Source organism: Ciona robusta, unplaced genomic scaffold (assembly GCF_009617815.1).
Source record: "Ciona robusta unplaced genomic scaffold, ASM961781v2 AP042763.1".
NCBI classification, from domain to species: domain Eukaryota; kingdom Metazoa; phylum Chordata; class Ascidiacea; order Phlebobranchia; family Cionidae; genus Ciona; species Ciona robusta.
This window is the reverse complement of record NW_028323142.1, coordinates 53138-71705: the sequence shown is the minus strand read 5'-3', so window position 1 is coordinate 71705 and position 18568 is coordinate 53138. Positions and strand designations below refer to the sequence as shown.

At 41.0% G+C, this 18568-nt stretch overlaps 1 protein-coding gene across 1 annotated transcript in view; it reads right to left on the bottom strand.

Moving 5' to 3' along the window:
- Positions 1-2774: 2774 nt before the first annotated feature.
- The window catches only part of LOC149722736 (cubilin-like), a 47315-nt gene continuing 31521 nt past the window's right edge, over positions 2775-18568 (bottom strand). Inside the window, exons 16-23 of the mRNA XM_089893700.1 lie at positions 18336-18510; positions 18101-18279; positions 12635-12779; positions 9817-9995; positions 9132-9276; positions 8903-9078; positions 8701-8848; positions 2775-2859 (exon numbers count right to left, since the gene is read on the bottom strand). Of these exons, the coding sequence (XP_089749826.1) occupies positions 2855-2859; positions 8701-8848; positions 8903-9078; positions 9132-9276; positions 9817-9995; positions 12635-12779; positions 18101-18279; positions 18336-18510 (1152 nt within the window). The 3' untranslated portion in view covers positions 2775-2854. The remainder of the gene's footprint in view (positions 2860-8700; positions 8849-8902; positions 9079-9131; positions 9277-9816; positions 9996-12634; positions 12780-18100; positions 18280-18335; positions 18511-18568) is intronic.

Genomic DNA, 18568 nt, shown 5'->3' with positions numbered 1-18568 from the left:
CCCTAACCCCTAACCCCTAACCCTACCCTAACCCCTAACCCTAACCCTAACCCCTAACCCCTAACCCCTAACCCTAACCCTAACCCCTAACCCCTAACCCTAACCCCTAACCCTAACCCCTAACCCCTAACCCCTAACCTAACCCTAACCCTAACCCTAACCCCTAACCCCTAACCCCTAACCCTAACCCTAACCCCTAACCCCTAACCCCTAACCCCTAACCCTAACCCTAACCCCTAACCCTAACCCCTAACCCTAACCCCTAACCCTAACCCCTAACCCCTAACCCCTACCTAACCCCTAACCCCTAACCCCTAACCCTAACCCCTAACCCCTAACCCCTAACCCTAACCCCTAACCCCTAACCCTAACCTAACCCCTAACCCCTAACCCCTAACCCTAACCCCTAACCCTAACCCCTAACCCTAACCCCTAACCCTAACCCCTAACCCCTAACCCCCTAACCCCCTAACCCTAACCCCCTAACCCCTAACCCCTAACCCCTAACCCCTAACCCTAACCCCTAACCCCTAACCCCTAACCCTAACCCTAACCCCTAACCCCTAACCCCTAACCCCTAACCCCTAACCCCTAACCCCTAACCCCTAACCCCTAACCCCTAACCCTAACCCCTAACCCCTAACCCCTAACCCCTAACCCCTAACCCCTAACCCCTAACCCCTAACCCCTAACCCCTAACCCCCTAACCCCTAACCCTAACCCCTAACCCCTAACCCCTAACCCTAACCCCTAACCCCTAACCCCTAACCCCTAACCCCTAACCCCTAACCCCTAACCCCTAACCCCTAACCCTAACCCCCTAACCCCTGACCCCTAACCCTCTAACCCCCTAACCCCTATCCCCTAACCCCTAACCCCCTAACCCCTAACCCCTAATCCCCTAACCATGCAACAAAATATTTCATTTTTGCTCGAAAATAATCTCCACAGTTCACGCGACAACCCCTAACCACTAACCCCCCTAACCTCTCTAACCTCCAACCCCGAACCCCAAAACCCAATACCCAACACCTAATCCCTAAGTCATATCATATATACAGACATATTTTAACACACAGTACAATATATTTTAATTGTTTCCATAACTCGTATTGTGATATAAATAACTAAAGCAGATTAAAATGGATTAAAAAAATATAAAACTATCACAACCTTTTGTCCACGTTTTTAAGATGTTTGACTCGTGGTAAAAGCATGTATACCACGTGTGGCAGCATAGAGTTAAAGTTAGTTTAGCATTGGGGAATAAAAAAAACAGACTTACTTGTTGGGTGAGAAGAATTACAAAAATAAGTATCGACACATAATTACCTTTACATTGGAGTTGTTTTATACCGGTTTAAACTAGCCACTACGGCTGGCGATTTTCTGACGTCACTTCCTCTATTGCTAGCGGCAGAAAATCGATTAGAAATAGTTTCCGTTCTGCCGGTGGTCACTACAGCGATGAACGTCTTTGGCGCGCAAAGTATCGATTGTCGCGTAAACTGTATCGCTTTAACCGTACAGATAATTTGGCAGCATGGGCACGTCGGCTGAAGATTGCTCTTCTTCTGCAAACCCGCTCGTGTTAAGAATACTAATACAGTGAAATTAATGGTTTAAAAATAAGTACTAACGTTTAGATCCCTAGTAATATCGTATTTATAATTAAGTTATAACACAATAATATTTATTTTAATAATTTATATGGTTTATTGTGCTGTAACATTAAATAATAGTTATTTACATATTCTATTCCCGAGAATTCTTCTATTTTGTTTTAGTCATATCGTATTTACAAATATATTACAACACATAATATAATTTAAATTTTCCTAAAAGTCTTACTGTTATATAAATAACCAACGCAGATTCAAATTTAAAGAATGGAGATGACAGAATCTTCCTTATCGCGTTTTTGAGATATTTGGTTTGTGGGCAAGTTATTCGTATACCACGTGCGGCAGCATAGAGTTAACAATTGATCTGGTATTAGGGTTCACATCCGCGGTGGGAAAAGCGCTGGCGATAGGAGAGAGCGATTATCACAAAGGATTCACACATAAATGTAAAATCGCCCGTTATCCTGATCTATTTGGCGGGATGTTGAAAATTACATTTACCCGGTTTAGCGTAAATATGTGATTAAAACAGATGAAAACAACTAGGAAAGTATACAACTTTAAAAATGAAGCACATATGCCGAATTTACCAAGAAATTGGCTAATGTTATATATGCCCCTATATTCCATATAGTTTGGCATTATTTGAATATTTTTCTACAAGGTAATTACGCATTAAACACATTCGTGTGATATTAAGTAGTTTTATTCATTTTTTGTTGAAAAAGTTGGTTCGAAGAATAATCGCAAGTCAACTTAAACGCTATTTTTACTAATTTACCGCCAAGTTTACTATATAGTATTTCTGCAACAAAATATTTCATTTTTGCTCGAAAATAATCTCCACAGTTCGAGCGATACAGTTCACGCGACAATCGTTTTTTCGCGTCTGGGCCGTTTTTCGCTAGCGATCAACGGCTGAGTAGAAACTGTTTCTAATCGATTTTCTGTCGCTCGTATCGGTAGCGATAAAGGAAGTGACGTCAAAACATCCCCAGATTCTCTTAAACCCCCAGCCATCGGCGCTAGTGTGAACCCGCCTTTATGGAGTAAACTAACTAAAACGGACATTTTAATAAAATTGGGTATATAATATATCTATGATGCATGATACATAAGATATCTATGGTGCATGATATATAAGATATCTATGATGCATGATAACATTTATTCAATAAAAAACAAAGTTGTTTTGAACAGAATCGCTTCGAAAATTTTTCATTTCAGATTTAAGCTGTAATATAAAATATAATGGGTGAATACATAATGTATAATGGTTGAATACATGATGTATATAATGGGTGAATACATGATGTATATAATGGGTGAATACATGATGTGTATAATGGGTGAATACATGATGTATATAATGGGTGAATACATGATGTATATAATGGGTGAATACATGATGTATAATGGACAAATACATGATGTATATAATGGGTGAATACATGATATATAATGGGTGAATATATGATGTATATAATGGGTGAATATATGATGTATAATGGGTGAATACATGATGTATATAATGGGTGAATATATGATGTATAATGGGTGAATATATGATGTATATAATGGGTGAATATATGATGTATATAATGGGTGAATACATGATATATATAATGGGTGAATACATGATGTATAATGGGTGAATATATGATGTATATAATGGGTGAATATATGATGTATATAATGGGTGAATATATGATATATATAATGGGTGAATACATGATATATATAATGGACAAATACATGATGTATACAATGGGTGAATATATGATGTATATAATGGGTGAATACATGATGTATAATGGGTGAATACATGATGTATATAATGGGCGAATACATGATGTATATAATGGGTGAATACATGATATATATAATGGGTGAATACACGATGTATATAATGGGTGAATACATGATGTATATAATGGGTGAATACATGATATATATAATGGGTGAATACATGATGTATATAATGGGTGAATATATGATGTATATAATGGGTGAATACATGATGTATATAATGGGCGAATACATGATATATATAATGGGTGAATACATGATGTATATAATGGGTGAATACACGATGTATATAATGGGTGAATACATGATGTATATAATGGGTGAATACATGATGTATATAATGGGTGAATACATGATGTATAATGGACAAATACATGATGTATATAATGGGTGAATACATGATATATAATGGGTGAATATATGATGTATATAATGGGTGAATACATGGTGTATATAATGGGTGAATACATGATGTATATAATGGGTGAATACATGATGTATATAATGGGTGAATACATGATGTATATAATGGGTGAATACATGATGTATAATGGACAAATACATGATGTATATAATGGGTGAATACATGATATATATAATGGGTGAATATATGATGTATATAATGGGTGAATACATGATGTATATAATGGGTGAATACATGATGTACATAATGGATGAATACATGATGTATAATGGATGAATACATGATGTATATAATGGGTGAATACATGACATATAATGGGTGAATACATGATGTATATAATGGATGAATACATGATTTATATAATGGGTGAATACATGATGTATATAATGGGTGAATACATGATGTATAATGGGTGAATACATGATGTATATAATGGGTGAATACATGATATATAATGGGTGAATACATGATGTATATAATGGGCGAATACATGATATATATAATGGGTGAATACATGATGTATATAATGGGTGAATACATGATGTATATAATGGATGAATACATGATGTATATAATGGGTGAATATATGATATATATAATGGGTGAATATATGATGTATATAATGGGTGAATATATGATATATATAATGGGTGAATATATGATGTATATAATGGGTGAATACATGATGTATATAATGGGTGAATACATGATGTATATAATGGGTGAATACATGATGTATATAATGGGTGAATACATGATGTATATAATGGGTGAATACATGGTGTATAATGGGTGAATACATGATGTATATAATGGGTGAATACATGATGTATAATGGGTGAATACATGATGTATATAATGGGTGAATACATGATGTATATAATGGGTGAATATATGATGTAAATAATGGGTGAATACATGATGTATATAATGGGTGAATACATGATGTATATAATGGGTGAATACACGATGTATATAATGGGTGAATACATGATGTATATAATGGGTGAATACATGATGTATATAATGGGTGAATACATGATGTATATAATGGGTGAATACATAATGTATAATGGACAAATACATGATGAATATAATGGGTGAATACATGATGTATATAATGGGTGAATACATAATGTATAATGGACAAATACATGATGTATATAATGGGTGAATACATGATGTATATAATGGGTGAATACATGATGTATATAATGGGTGAATACATGATGTATATAATGGGTGAATACATGATGTATATAATGGGTGAATACATGATGTATATAATGGGTGAATACATGATATATAATGGGGGAATACATGATGTATATAATGGGTGAATACATGATGTATATAATGGGTGAATACATGATGTATAATGGGTGAATACATGATATATAATGGGTGAATACATGATATATATAATGGGTGAATACATGATGTATATAATGGGTGAATACATGATGTATATAATGGGTGAATACATGATATATAATGGGTGAATACATGATATATATAATGGGTGAATATATGATGTATATAATGGGTGAATACATGATATATATAATGGGTGAATACATGATGTATATAATGGGTGAATACATGATATATAATGGGGGAATACATGATGTATAATGGGTGAATACATGATATATATAATGGGTGAATATATGATGTATATAATGGGTGAATACATGATATATATAATGGGTGAATACATGATATATATAATGGGTGAATACATGATGTATATAATGGGTGAATACATGATGTATATAATGGGTGAATACATGATGTATATAATGGGTGAATACATGATGTATATAATGGGTGAATACATGATGTATATAATAGATGAATACATGATGAATATAATGGGTGAATACATGATATATAATGGGTGAATACATGATGTATAATGGGTGAATACATGATATATAATGGGTGAATACATGATATATATAATGGGTGAATACATGATGTATATAATGGGTGAATACATGATGTATATAATGGGTGAATACATGATATATAATGGGTGAATACATGATGTATATAATGGGTGAATACATGATGTATATAATGGGTGAATATATGATGTATATAATGGGCGAATACATGATGTATATAATGGGTGAATACATGATGTATATAATGGGTGAATACATGATATATATAATGGGTGAATATATGATGTATAATGGGTGAATACATGATGTATATAATGGGTGAATACATGATGTATATAATGGGTGAATACATGATATATAATGGGGGAATACATGATGTATATAATGGGTGAATACATGATGTATATAATGGGTGAATACATGATGTATATAATGGGTGAATACATGATATATATAATGGGTGAATACATGATATATATAATGGGTGAATACATGATGTATATAATGGGTGAATACATGATGTATATAATGGGTGAATACATGATGTATATAATGGGTGAATACATAATGTATAATGGACAAATACATGATGTATATAATGGGTGAATACATGATATATAATGGGTGAATACATGATGTATATAATGGGTGAATACATGATGTATATAATGGGTGAATACATGATGTATATAATGGGTGAATACATAATGTATAATGGGTGAATACATGATATATAATGGGTGAATACATGATGTATATAATGGGTGAATATATGATGTATATAATGGGTGAATACATGATGTATATAATGGGTGAATACATGATGTATATAATGGGTGAATATATGATGTATATAATGGGTGAATACATGATGTATATAATGGGTGAATACATGATGTATATAATGGGTGAATACATGATGTATATAATGGGTGAATACATGATGTATATAATGGGTGAATACATAATGTATAATGGGTGAATACATGATGTATATAATGGGTGAATACATGATGTATATAATGGGTGAATACATGATGTATATAATGGGTGAATACATGATATATATAATGGGTGAATACATGATGTATAATGGATGAATACATGATGTATAATGGGTGAATACATGATGTATATAATGGGTGAATACATGATGTATAATGGATGAATACATGATGTATATAATGGGCGAATACATGATGTATATAATGGGCGAATACATGATGTATATAATGGGTGAATACATGATGTATATAATGGATGAATACATGATGTATAATGGACAAATACATGATGTATATAATGGGTGAATACATGATGTATAATGGACAAATACATGATGTATATAATGGGTGAATACATGATGTATATAATGGATGAATACATGATGTATAATGGACAAATACATGATGTATATAATGGGTGAATACATGATGTATATAATGGGTGAATACATGATGTATATAATGGGCGAATACATGATGTATATAATGGGTGAATACATGATGTATATAATGGGTGAATACATGATGTATATAATGGGTGAATACATGATGTATATAATGGGTGAATACATGATGTATATAATGGGTGAATACATGATGTATATAATGGGTTAATACATGATGTATATAGTGGGTGAATACTAGGGCTGTGAATTTTCCCTATTTTTTGTTCAACCGTTAACCGTTCAGTTTTAACCGGTTAACCGATACAAGTGTAATCCTAATAAAAGCGTCTTGTTTATCGCTTTTCTTTCGCGAATTTAAAGGCAACTTTACGACGAACGTATGGACTATGCTTGCAATACACGGGCAAACGTTCTTAACGTTAAAGTAATGCTTTCTTATTCGTATTCAAACCTGTTTTAAAGGGCCTAAACACACCCCAAATGTACTTCGCTTTAATCGATAGAGTGTGTTTTTCTAATTCCAACGACACCTTACTTGTTTTAATCGGTTCTGTATAACCAAAGATATTCCAGCTCAAACACCGTGAAATTCAAAAAACTGATTTGAAAGTTGCGTGGCGAAAAAAATTGAGAAGTGTACTACCCACGTGACAAACACGTCACAAAATTGTTGAAGCGTGGCCGCTCTCATTCAGAAAGGCGAGAGGCAGTGTTTTCAGCGAAAAACGAGAGAACAAAAAAAAACGCAAAAAAGCACAAAAAAAACGCAGGTTTCGCTTTAACAAATGAATCAGTCACGTGACTAGTACGTTCCTACGTCACAATCACAGAGCTCGTAGTAAAAAAAAGATAGCGCTAGAGATCACTGTTTGAGGACGAATATCTCCGCCTATACTGGACCTATTTTAATAAGCAAAGTATTTTTGGAATCAATAAAACGGTCGCTTTATGAATTTACCATAAAAAATAAAAGTGACGTGGGGTGTGTTTAGGCCCTTTAAAGCACCTGCCGTCTAAATAATCAACGTGTGAATTGCAATTATGACGCAGTTATTAACGTGTGAATTGCTATTATGTCGTAATCAATTGCCAGGTCAAACAATCGCTATTATGATGCAATGAATCCACGTGTGAATGCCTGCTTTTTCGTAATAAACACGCTGCTTGGCTGAGGAAAACATTTAAGTTGTGTATTACACCAATATAATGTTGCAAAACTAGTTAGCCTGCGGTATTAATAATTAAGACTGATGGCGTAATCGCCGTTGTAGGGCACGATCAAAGCAACAGCGTCCCTGCGCACTCTGTCTTATTGCAAAACAACAATCAACGAACACGAACACGTGCCTTTCGTGTAAATAATACAGATATTGATATACGTTTATGCCCTATGACGTCATAGTTCGGTTAACGACTTGAACTTTTCGTTAGCGGTTAACCGAATAGGTTCGGTTAGGTTCGGTTAACCGTTAACTTTTCCACAGCCCTAGTGAATACATGATGTATATAATGGGTGAATACCTGAAATATATCGAGCAGTGAAACCTTTCCTCCCGACCGATCTATCGGAATAAAATCGAATCCTCATAAGTTGTTGAGTTGAAACAAAAGTAGCGTTTGTATGTCGACCTTGCAGTTTACCAAGCACGGAATATATACCGTCGAATATCTGTAAATAAACGAACATCTATATATCCTTTTTTATTTAAAGTCTCTCTTTCACCTCAACATAATCGCAACATTGTTCTGTAACAATGGACATTGTGAGTTCAACAACTTGGTTGTAGGGGGCAACAATGGACCAATAACAATCCTCATTGTTGGGGTAATTGTCTGGATAATTTCGCGACGTGAAACTTTGAACAACGTTTGTTGCCGTGAGGTGCTGGCCGCATGTGACTGGACAAAATAAAAAATATTAGTTGAAAAACTTTGTTGTTAACATTTTGTACCTTGTTGGTACGTTGCGTTGAATCCTTGGTAAACAGAAGTGCTGTCGGAGTGAAACAATACAGACAATAAGTTTGACTGTGATGTAATAAAACCTGGTTGTATAACCCCCCTGTAGCGGGCCAGAGTTCGATTCCCATCGCCAATCTGTGTGAACATAAGTTTGAACGCATGTGAATATAAGTTTGAACACATGTCAATATAAGTTTGAACGCATGTGAATATAAGTTTGAACGCATGTGAATATAAGTTTAAACGCATGTCAATATAAGTTTGAACACATGTGAATATAAGTTTGAACACATGTGAATATAAGTTTGAACGCATGTGAATGTAATAAATGAATGTAACTTATTTATCCTCGCGTGGCTGATAAACGACAGTCGTTATCACACGGGTTTAACACTCGTGCCAGCTTACGAGTCACCATGTATGTTACTTTGGGGGTCATTATTTATTTTTTTTAGATTTTTTTGTTTTTTTTATGTAAATATGGCTGATAATTTGGACAACCCATTACCACCGGTTGGAGCAATTGTCGTTAAGTGTCTTGCCCAAGGACACATACACCCACAATGGTAGCAGCGTCGAGCCTTGAACCCATTACCTCTGGGTAACAAGCAGGCGCGCTAACCACTATGTCTCGGCGCCGGACTGTGAGTATAAGTTTATACAAACATAGGTAACCTGTATATAGTCACAACATTGTTGAGTTCTTCCACCAATAATATTGAACATTACTTTGAACCCAGGGGTGGCGTGTATCGCCCACATACACCTCACGTTTAAGGGGTAACTTAAGGGAAAGTTGGGTGACATCAAACTTTGGGGGGTTGTTGTTGCAGTCAGTTCCCCACCACAACTCGCTGTAATAAAGTTTGTTTAACTTTTATTGTCACACCCCACCAAGTTTATTAGTAAGCGACAATCATCAAGGCCCACCAAGTTAATTAGTAAGCGACAATCATCAAGGCTCACCAAGTTAATTAGTAAGCAACAATCATCAAGGCTCACCAAGTTAATTAGTAAGCGACAATCATCAAGGCTCACCAAGTTAATTAGTAAGCGACAATCATCAAGGCCCACCAAGTTAATTAGTAAGCGACAATCATCAAGGCCCACCAAGTTAATTAGTAAGCGACAATCATCAAGGCTCACCAAGTTAATTAGTAAGCGACAATCATCAAGGCCCACCAAGTTAATTAGTAAGCGACAATCATCAAGGCTCACCAAGTTAATTAGCAAGCGACAACCATCAAGGCTCACCAAGTTAATTAGCAAGCGACAACCATCAATGCCCACCAAGTTAATTAGTAAGCGACAATCATCAAGGCCCACCAAGTTAAATTAGTAAGCGACAATCATCAAGGCCCACCAAGTTAATTAGCAAGCGACAACCATCAAGGCCCACCAAGTTAATTAGTAAGCGACAACCATCAAGGCCCACCAAGTTAAATTAGTAAGCGACAATCATCAAGGCCTCCAAGTTAATTAGTAAGCGACAATCATCAAGGCCCACCAAGTTAATTAGTAAGCGACAATCATCAAGGCCCACCAAGTTAATTAGTAAGCGACAATCATCAAGGCTCACCAAGTTAATTAGTAAGCGACAATCATCAAGGCCCACCAAGTTAATTAGTAAGCGACAATCATCAAGGCCCACCAAGTTAATTAGTAAGCGACAATCATCAAGGCCCACCAAGTTAATTAGTAAGCGACAATCATCAAGGCCCACCAAGTTAAATTAGTAAGCGACAACCATCAAGGCCCTCCAAGTTAATTAGTAAGCGACAATCATCAAGGCCCACCAAGTTAATTAGTAAGCGACAATCATCAAGGCTCACCAAGTTAATTAGTAAGCGACAATCATCAAGGCCCACCAAGTTAATTAGTAAACGACAATCATCAAGGCTCACCAAGTTAATTAGTAAGCGACAATCATCAAGGCCCACCAAGTTAATTAGTAAGCGACAATCATCAAGGCCCACCAAGTTAATTAGTAAGCGACAATCATCAAGGCTCACCAAGTTAATTAGTAAGCGACAATCATCAAGGCCCACCAAGTTAATTAGTAAACGACAATCATCAAGGCTCACCAAGTTAATTAGTAAGCGACAATCATCAAGGCTCACCAAGTTAAATTAGTAAGCGACAACCATCAAGGCCCACCAAGTTAATTAGTAAGCGACAATCATCAAGGCCCACCAAGTTAATTAGTAAGCGACAATCATCAAGGCCCACCAAGTTAATTAGTAAGCGACAACCATCAAGGCCCACCAAGTTAATTAGTAAGCGACAACCATCAACGTCCACCAAGTTAATTAGTAAGCGACAATCATCAAGGCCCACCAAGTTAAATTAGTAAGCGACAATCATCAAGGCCCACCAAGTTAATTAGTAAGCGACAATCATCAAGGCCCACCAAGTTAATTAGTAAGCGACAATCATCAAGGCCCACCAAGTTAATTAGTAAGCGACAATCATCAAGGCCCACCAAGTTAATTAGTAAACGACAATCATCAAGGCCCTCCAAGTTAATTAGTAAGCGACAATCATCAAGGCCCACCAAGTTAATTAGTAAGCGACAATCATCAAGGCCCACCAAGTTAATTAGTAAGCGACAATCATCAAGGCTCACCAAGTTAATTAGTAAGCGACAATCATCAAGGCCCACCAAGTTAATTAGTAAGCGACAATCATCAAGGCTCACCAAGTTAATTAGTAAGCGACAATCATCAAGGCCCACCAAGTTAATTAGTAAGCGACAATCATCAAGGCCCACCAAGTTAATTAGTAAGCGACAATCATCAAGGCCCACCAAGTTAAATTAGTAAGCGACAACCATCAAGGCCCACCAAGTTAATTAGTAAGCGACAATCATCAAGGCCCACCAAGTTAATTAGTAAACGACAATCATCAAGGCTCACCAAGTTAATTAGTAAGCGACAATCATCAAGGCTCACCAAGTTAAATTAGTAAGCGACAACCATCAAGGCCCACCAAGTTAATTAGTAAGCGACAATCATCAAGGCCCACCAAGTTAATTAGTAAGCGACAACCATCAAGGCCCACCAAGTTAATTAGTAAGCGACAACCATCAACGCCCACCAAGTTAATTAGTAAGCGACAATCATCAAGGCCCACCAAGTTAAATTAGTAAGCGACAATCATCAAGGCCCACCAAGTTAATTAGTAAGCGACAACCATCAAGGCTCACCAAGTTAATTAGTAAGCGACAATCATCAAGGCCCACCAAGTTAATTAGTAAGCGACAATCATCAAGGCCCACCAAGTTAATTAGTAAGCGACAATCATCAAGGCTCACCAAGTTAATTAGTAAGCGACAATCATCAAGGCTCACCAAGTTAATTAGTAAGCGACAACCATCAAGGCTCACCAAGTTAATTAGTAGGCGACAATCATCAAGGCCCACCAAGTTTATTAGTAAGCGACAATCATCAAGGCCCACCAAATTTATTAGTAGGCGACAATCATCGAGGCTCACCAAGTTTATACGTTGCATTGAATCCTCTCCTTGCAACCGAACCATCCGTGTAGAAATGAACACGAAGCGAACGTGATGTTGAAATGAAGCGTTGCATCAGTTGTGAGCCTCGCAATTGTTCAAGTTTGGTTTCGCCATCAAACACCTTGGTCATATTAAGTGGGTTAGGGGGAGTTGGGAGGTTAATGGGGGGTTGGGCGATTAATGAGGGGTTGGGAGGTTAATGAGGGGTTGGGAGTTTAATGGGGGTTGGGAGGTTAATGGGGGTTGGGAGGTTAATGGGGGGTTGGGAGGTTAATGGGGGGTTGGGAGGTTAATGGGGGGTTGGGCGATTAATGAGGGGTTAGGAGGTTAATGAGGGGTTGGGGGTTAATGAAGGGTTGGGAGGTTAATGAGGGGTTGGGGGGTTAATGAGGGGTTTGGAGGTTAATGAGGGGTTGGGCGGTTAATGAGGGGTTGGGAGGTTAATGGGGGGTTGGGAGTTTAATAGGGGTTGGGAGGTTAATGGGGGTTGGGAGGTTAATGGGGGGTTGGGAGGTTAATGAGGGGTTGGGGGTGAATGAAGGGTTGGGAGGTTAATGGGGGGATGGGAGGTTAATGAGGAGTTGGGAGGTTAATGGGGGTTGAGAGGTTAATGGGGGGTTGGGAGGTTAATGAGGAGTTGGGAGGTTAATGAGGGGTTGGGAGGTTAATGAGGGGTTGAGAGGTTAATGGGGGTTGGGAGGTTAATGAGGGGTTGGGAGGTTAATGGGGAGTTGGGAGGTTAATGGGGGTTGGGAGGTTAATGAGGGGGTTGGGAGGTTAATGAGGAGTTGGGAGGTTAATGGGGGTTGGGAGGTTAATGAAGGGTTGGGCGGTTAATGAGGGGTTGGGGTTAATGAAGGGTTGGGAGGTTAATGAGGGGTTGGGAGGTTAATGAGGGGGTTGGGCGGTTAATGGGGGGTTGGGAGGTTAATGGGGGTTGGGAGGTTAATGAGGGGTTGGGCGGTTAATGAGGGGTTGGGGTTAATGAGGGGTTGGGAGGTTAATGAGGGGTTGGGCAGTTAATGAGGGGGTTGGGAGGTTAATGGGGGTTGGGAGGTTAATGAGGAGTTGGGAGGTTAATGGGGGGTTGAGAGGTTAATGGGGGGTTGGGAGGTTAATGAGGGGTTGGGAGGTTAATGGGGAGTTGGGAGGTTAATGGGGGGTTGGGAGGTTAATGAGGGGGTTGGGAGGTTAATGAGGAGTTGGGAGGTTAATGGGGGGTTGGGAGGTTAATGAAGGGTTGGGCGGTTAATGAGGGGTTGGGAGGTTAATGAGGGGTTGGGCGGTTAATGGGGGGTTGGGAGGTTAATGAGGGGTTGGGCGGTTAATGAGGGGTTGGGGGTGAATGAAGGGTTGGGAGGTTAATGGGGGGTTGGGAGGTTAATGAGGAGTTGGGAGGTTAATGGGGGTTGAGAGGTTAATGGGGGGTTGGGAGGTTAATGAGGAGTTGGGAGGTTAATGAGGGGTTGGGAGGTTAATGAGGGGTTGAGAGGTTAATGGGGGGTTGGGAGGTTAATGAGGGGTTGGGAGGTTAATGGGGAGTTGGGAGGTTAATGGGGGGTTGGGAGGTTAATGAGGGGGTTGGGAGGTTAATGAGGAGTTGGGAGGTTAATGGGGGGTTGGGAGGTTAATGAAGGGTTGGGCGGTTAATGAGGGGTTGGGAGGTTAATGAGGGGTTGGGAGGTTAATGAGGGGTTGGGAGTTAATGAAGGGTTGGGAGGTTAATGAGGGGTTGGGGGTGAATGAAGGGTTGGGAGGTTAATGGGGGGTTGGGAGGTTAATGAGGAGTTGGGAGGTTAATGGGGGTTGAGAGGTTAATGGGGGGTTGGGAGGTTAATGAGGAGTTGGGAGGTTAATGAGGGGTTGGGAGGTTAATGAGGGGTTGGGAGGTTAATGGGGGTTGGGAGGTTAATGAGGAGTTGAGAGGTTAATGGGGGGTTGGGAGGTTAATGAGGAGTTGGGAGGTTAATGGGGGGTTGGGAGGTTAATGGGGAGTTGGGAGGTTAATGGGGGGTTGGCAGGTTAATAGGGGGTTGGGAGTTTAATGGGGGTTGGGAGGTTAATGGGGGGTTGGGCGATTAATGAGGGGTTGGGAGGTTAATGGGGGGTTGGGAGGTTAATGAGGAGTTGGGAGGTTAATGAGGGGTTGGGAGTTAATGAAGGGTTGGGAGGTTAATGAGGAGTTGGGAGGTTAATGGGGGGTTGGGAGGTTAATGAGGGGTTTGGAGGTTAATGAGGGGTTGGGGGGTTAATGAGGGGTTGGGAGGTTAATGAGGGGTTGGGGGTTAATGAAGGGTTGGGAGGTTAATGAGAAGTTGGGAGGTTAATGGGGGGTTGGGAGGTTAATCGGGGTTGGGGGTTAATGAGGGGGTTGGGCGGTTATTGGGGGGTTGGGAGGTTAATGAGGGGTTGGGAGGTTAATGAGGGGTTGGGGGTGAATGAAGGGTTGGGAGGTTAATGGGGGGTTGGGAGGTTAATGAGGAGTTGGGAGGTTAATGGGGGTTGGGAGGTTAATGGGGGGTTGGGAGGTTAATGAGGAGTTGGGAGGTTAATAAGGGGTTGGGAGGTTAATGAGGGGTTGGGAGGTTAATGGGGGTTGGGAGGTTAATGAGGAGTTGGGAGGTTAATGGGGGGTTGAGAGGTTAATGGGGGGTTGGGAGGTTAATGAGGGGTTGGAGGTTAATGGGGAGTTGGGAGGTTAATGGGGGGTTGGGAGGTTAATGAGGGGGTTGGGAGGTTAATGAGGAGTTGGGAGGTTAATGGGGGGTTGGGAGGTTAATGAAGGGTTGGGCGGTTAATGAGGGGTTGGGAGGTTAATGAGGGGTTGGGCGGTTAATGAGGGGTTGGGGGTTAATGAGGGGTTGGGAGGTTAATGGGGGTTGGGAGGTTAATGAGGGGTTGGGAGGTTAATGGGGGGTTGGGAGGTTAATGGGGGTTGGGAAGTTAATGAGGGGTTGGGAGGTTAATGGGGGGTTGGGAGGTTAATGAGGGGTTGGGCGGTTAATGAGGGGTTGGGGGTGAATGAAGGGTTGGGAGGTTAATGGGGGGTTGGGAGGTTAATGAGGAGTTGGGAGGTTAATGGGGGTTGAGAGGTTAATGGGGGGTTGGGAGGTTAATGAGGAGTTGGGAGGTTAATGAGGGGTTGGGAGGTTAATGAGGGGTTGGGAGGTTAATGGGGGTTGGGAGGTTAATGAGGAGTTGAGAGGTTAATGGGGGGTTGGGAGGTTAATGAGGAGTTGGGAGGTTAATGGGGGGTTGAGAGGTTAATGGGGGGTTGGGAGGTTAATGAGGGGTTGGGAGGTTAATGGGGAGTTGGGAGGTTAATGGGGGTTGGGAGGTTAATGAGGAGTTGGGAGGTTAATGAGGGGTTGGGAGTGAATGAAGGGTTGGGAGGTTAATGGGGGGTTGGGAGGTTAATGAGGAGTTGGGAGGTTAATGGGGGTTGGGAGGTTAATGGGGGGTTGGGAGGTTAATGAGGAGTTGGGAGGTTAATGAGGGGTTGGGAGGTTAATGAGGGGTTGGGAGGTTAATGGGGGTTGGGAGGTTAATGAGGAGTTGAGAGGTTAATGGGGGGTTAGGAGGTTAATGAGGAGTTGGGGAGGTTAATGGGGGGTTGAGAGGTTAATGGGGGGTTGGGAGGTTAATGAGGGGTTGGGAGGTTAATGGGGAGTTGGGAGGTTAATGGGGGTTGGGAGGTTGATGAGGAGTTGGGAGGTTAATGAGGGGTTGGGAGGTTAATGAGGAGTTGGGAGGTTAATGGGGGTTGGGAGGTTAATGAAGGGTTGGGCGGTTAATGAGGGGTTGGGAGGTTAATGAGGGGTTGGGCGGTTAATGAGGGGTTGGGGTTAATGAGGGGTTGGGAGGTTAATGGGGGTTGGGAGGTTAATGAGGGGTTGGGAGGTTAATGGGGGGTTGGGAGGTTAATGGGGGGTTGGGAAGTTAATGAGGGGTTGGGAGGTTAATGGGGGGTTGGGAGGTTAATGGGGGTTATGAGTTTAATGGGGGGTTAGGAGGTTAATGGGGGGTTGGGAGGTTAATGGGGGTTGGGGGTTGGGAGGTTAATGGGGGTTGGGAGGTTAATGAGGGTTGGGGGGTTGGGAGGTTAATGGGGGGTTGGGAGGTTAATGGGGGTTGGGAGGTTAATGGGGGTTGGGAGGTTAATGGGGGTTGGGCGGTTAATGAGGGGTTGGGAGGTTAATGGGGGGTTGGGAGGTTAATGGGGGGTTGGGAGGTTAATGGGCGTTGGGAGGTTAATGGGGGTTGGGAGGTTAATGGGGGGTTGGGCAGTTAATGGGGGTCGGGAGGTTAATGGGGGTTGGGCGGTTAATGGGGTTGGGAGGTTAATGAGGGGTTGGGCGGTTAATGAGGGGTTGGGGGTTAATGAGGGGTTGGGAGGTTAATGGGGGGTTGGGAGGTTAATGAGGGGTTGGGAGGTTAATGGGGGTTGGGAAGTTAATGGGGGTTGGGAGGTTAATGGGGGTTGGGAGGTTAATGGGGTGTTGGGAGGTTAATGGGGGGTTGGGAAGTTAATGAGGGGTTGGGAGGTTAATGGGGGGTTGGGAAGTTAATGAGGGGTTGGGAGGTTAATGGGGGGTTGGGAGGTTAATGGGGGGTTGGGAGGTTAATGGGGGTTGCTAGGTTAATGGGGGTTGGGAGGTTAATGAATGGTTGGGAGGTTAAGGTTAATAATGGGGGTTGGGAGGTTAATGGGGGTTGGGAGGTTAATGGGGGTTGGGAGGTTAATGAGGGGTTGGGAGGTTAATGGGGGGTTGGGAGGTTAATGAAGGGTTGGAAGGTTAATAAGGGGTTGGGAGGTTAATGATGGGTTAGGAGGTTAATGGGGGGTTGGGAGGTTAATGAGGGGTTGGGAGGTTAATGGGGTTGGGAGGTTAATGGGGGTTGGGAGGTTAATGGGGTTGGAGGTTAATGGGGTTGGGAGGTTAATGGGGTTGGGAGGTTAATGGGGGGTTGGGAGGTTAATGAGGGGTTAGGAGGTTAATGGGGGGATGGGAGGTTAATGAGGGGTTGGGCAGTTAATGGGGGGTTGGGAGGTTAATGAGGGGTTGGGAGGTTAATGGGGGGTTGGGAGGTTAATGAGGGTTAGGAGGTTAATGGGGGTTGGGAGGTTAATGAGGGGTTGGGAGGTTAATGGGGGTTGGGTGGTTAATGAGGGGTTGGGAGGTTAATGGGGGGTTGGGAGGTTAATGGAGGGTTGTGAGGTTAATGGAGGTTGGGAGGTTAATTGGGGTTGGGAGGTTAATGGGGGGTTGGGAGGTTAATGAGGGGTTGGGAGGTTAATAAGGGGTTGGGAGGTTAATGAGGGGTTAGGAGGTTAATGGGGGGATGGGAGGTTAATGAGGGGTTGGGCAGTTAATGGGGAGTTGGGTATATTTTGGGTATATAAAATAATATATAATATATTTGGGTATATTATATATTTACCTCAACAAAGTCACAGCAAGATTCGGTGTTAAACGAGTTAAACATTAATTCAACTTGTTCGTTCTCGCTTGAATGAATATACCAATCACAATCCTCATTGTTGGGGTAATTGTCCGGATAATTTCGCGACGTGAAACTTTGAACAACGTTTGTTGCTGTCATGTTACCCCCGCATGCAACTGTATTTCAATTAAATATCAACAAAAATGTTTTTTAAAAATAATTTTCTACTCACCTGTTTTGTAAGTCGCGTTAAATCCAACCCCACTAACACTCCTGTCTGATGAGAAAGTCACCGATATTTGACCCTGTCCTAAATACGATGGTTGTCTCGTGTTTAGTTTCGACAGGTAAGATATGTAAGGGACCTCCCCTTGCAAGCGACCGTATTTAATACCTTCGGATACAATCTTCAACAAAATTAAATATTCTGATTAATGAGGATTGAACTTTATTAAGAAGTAAATT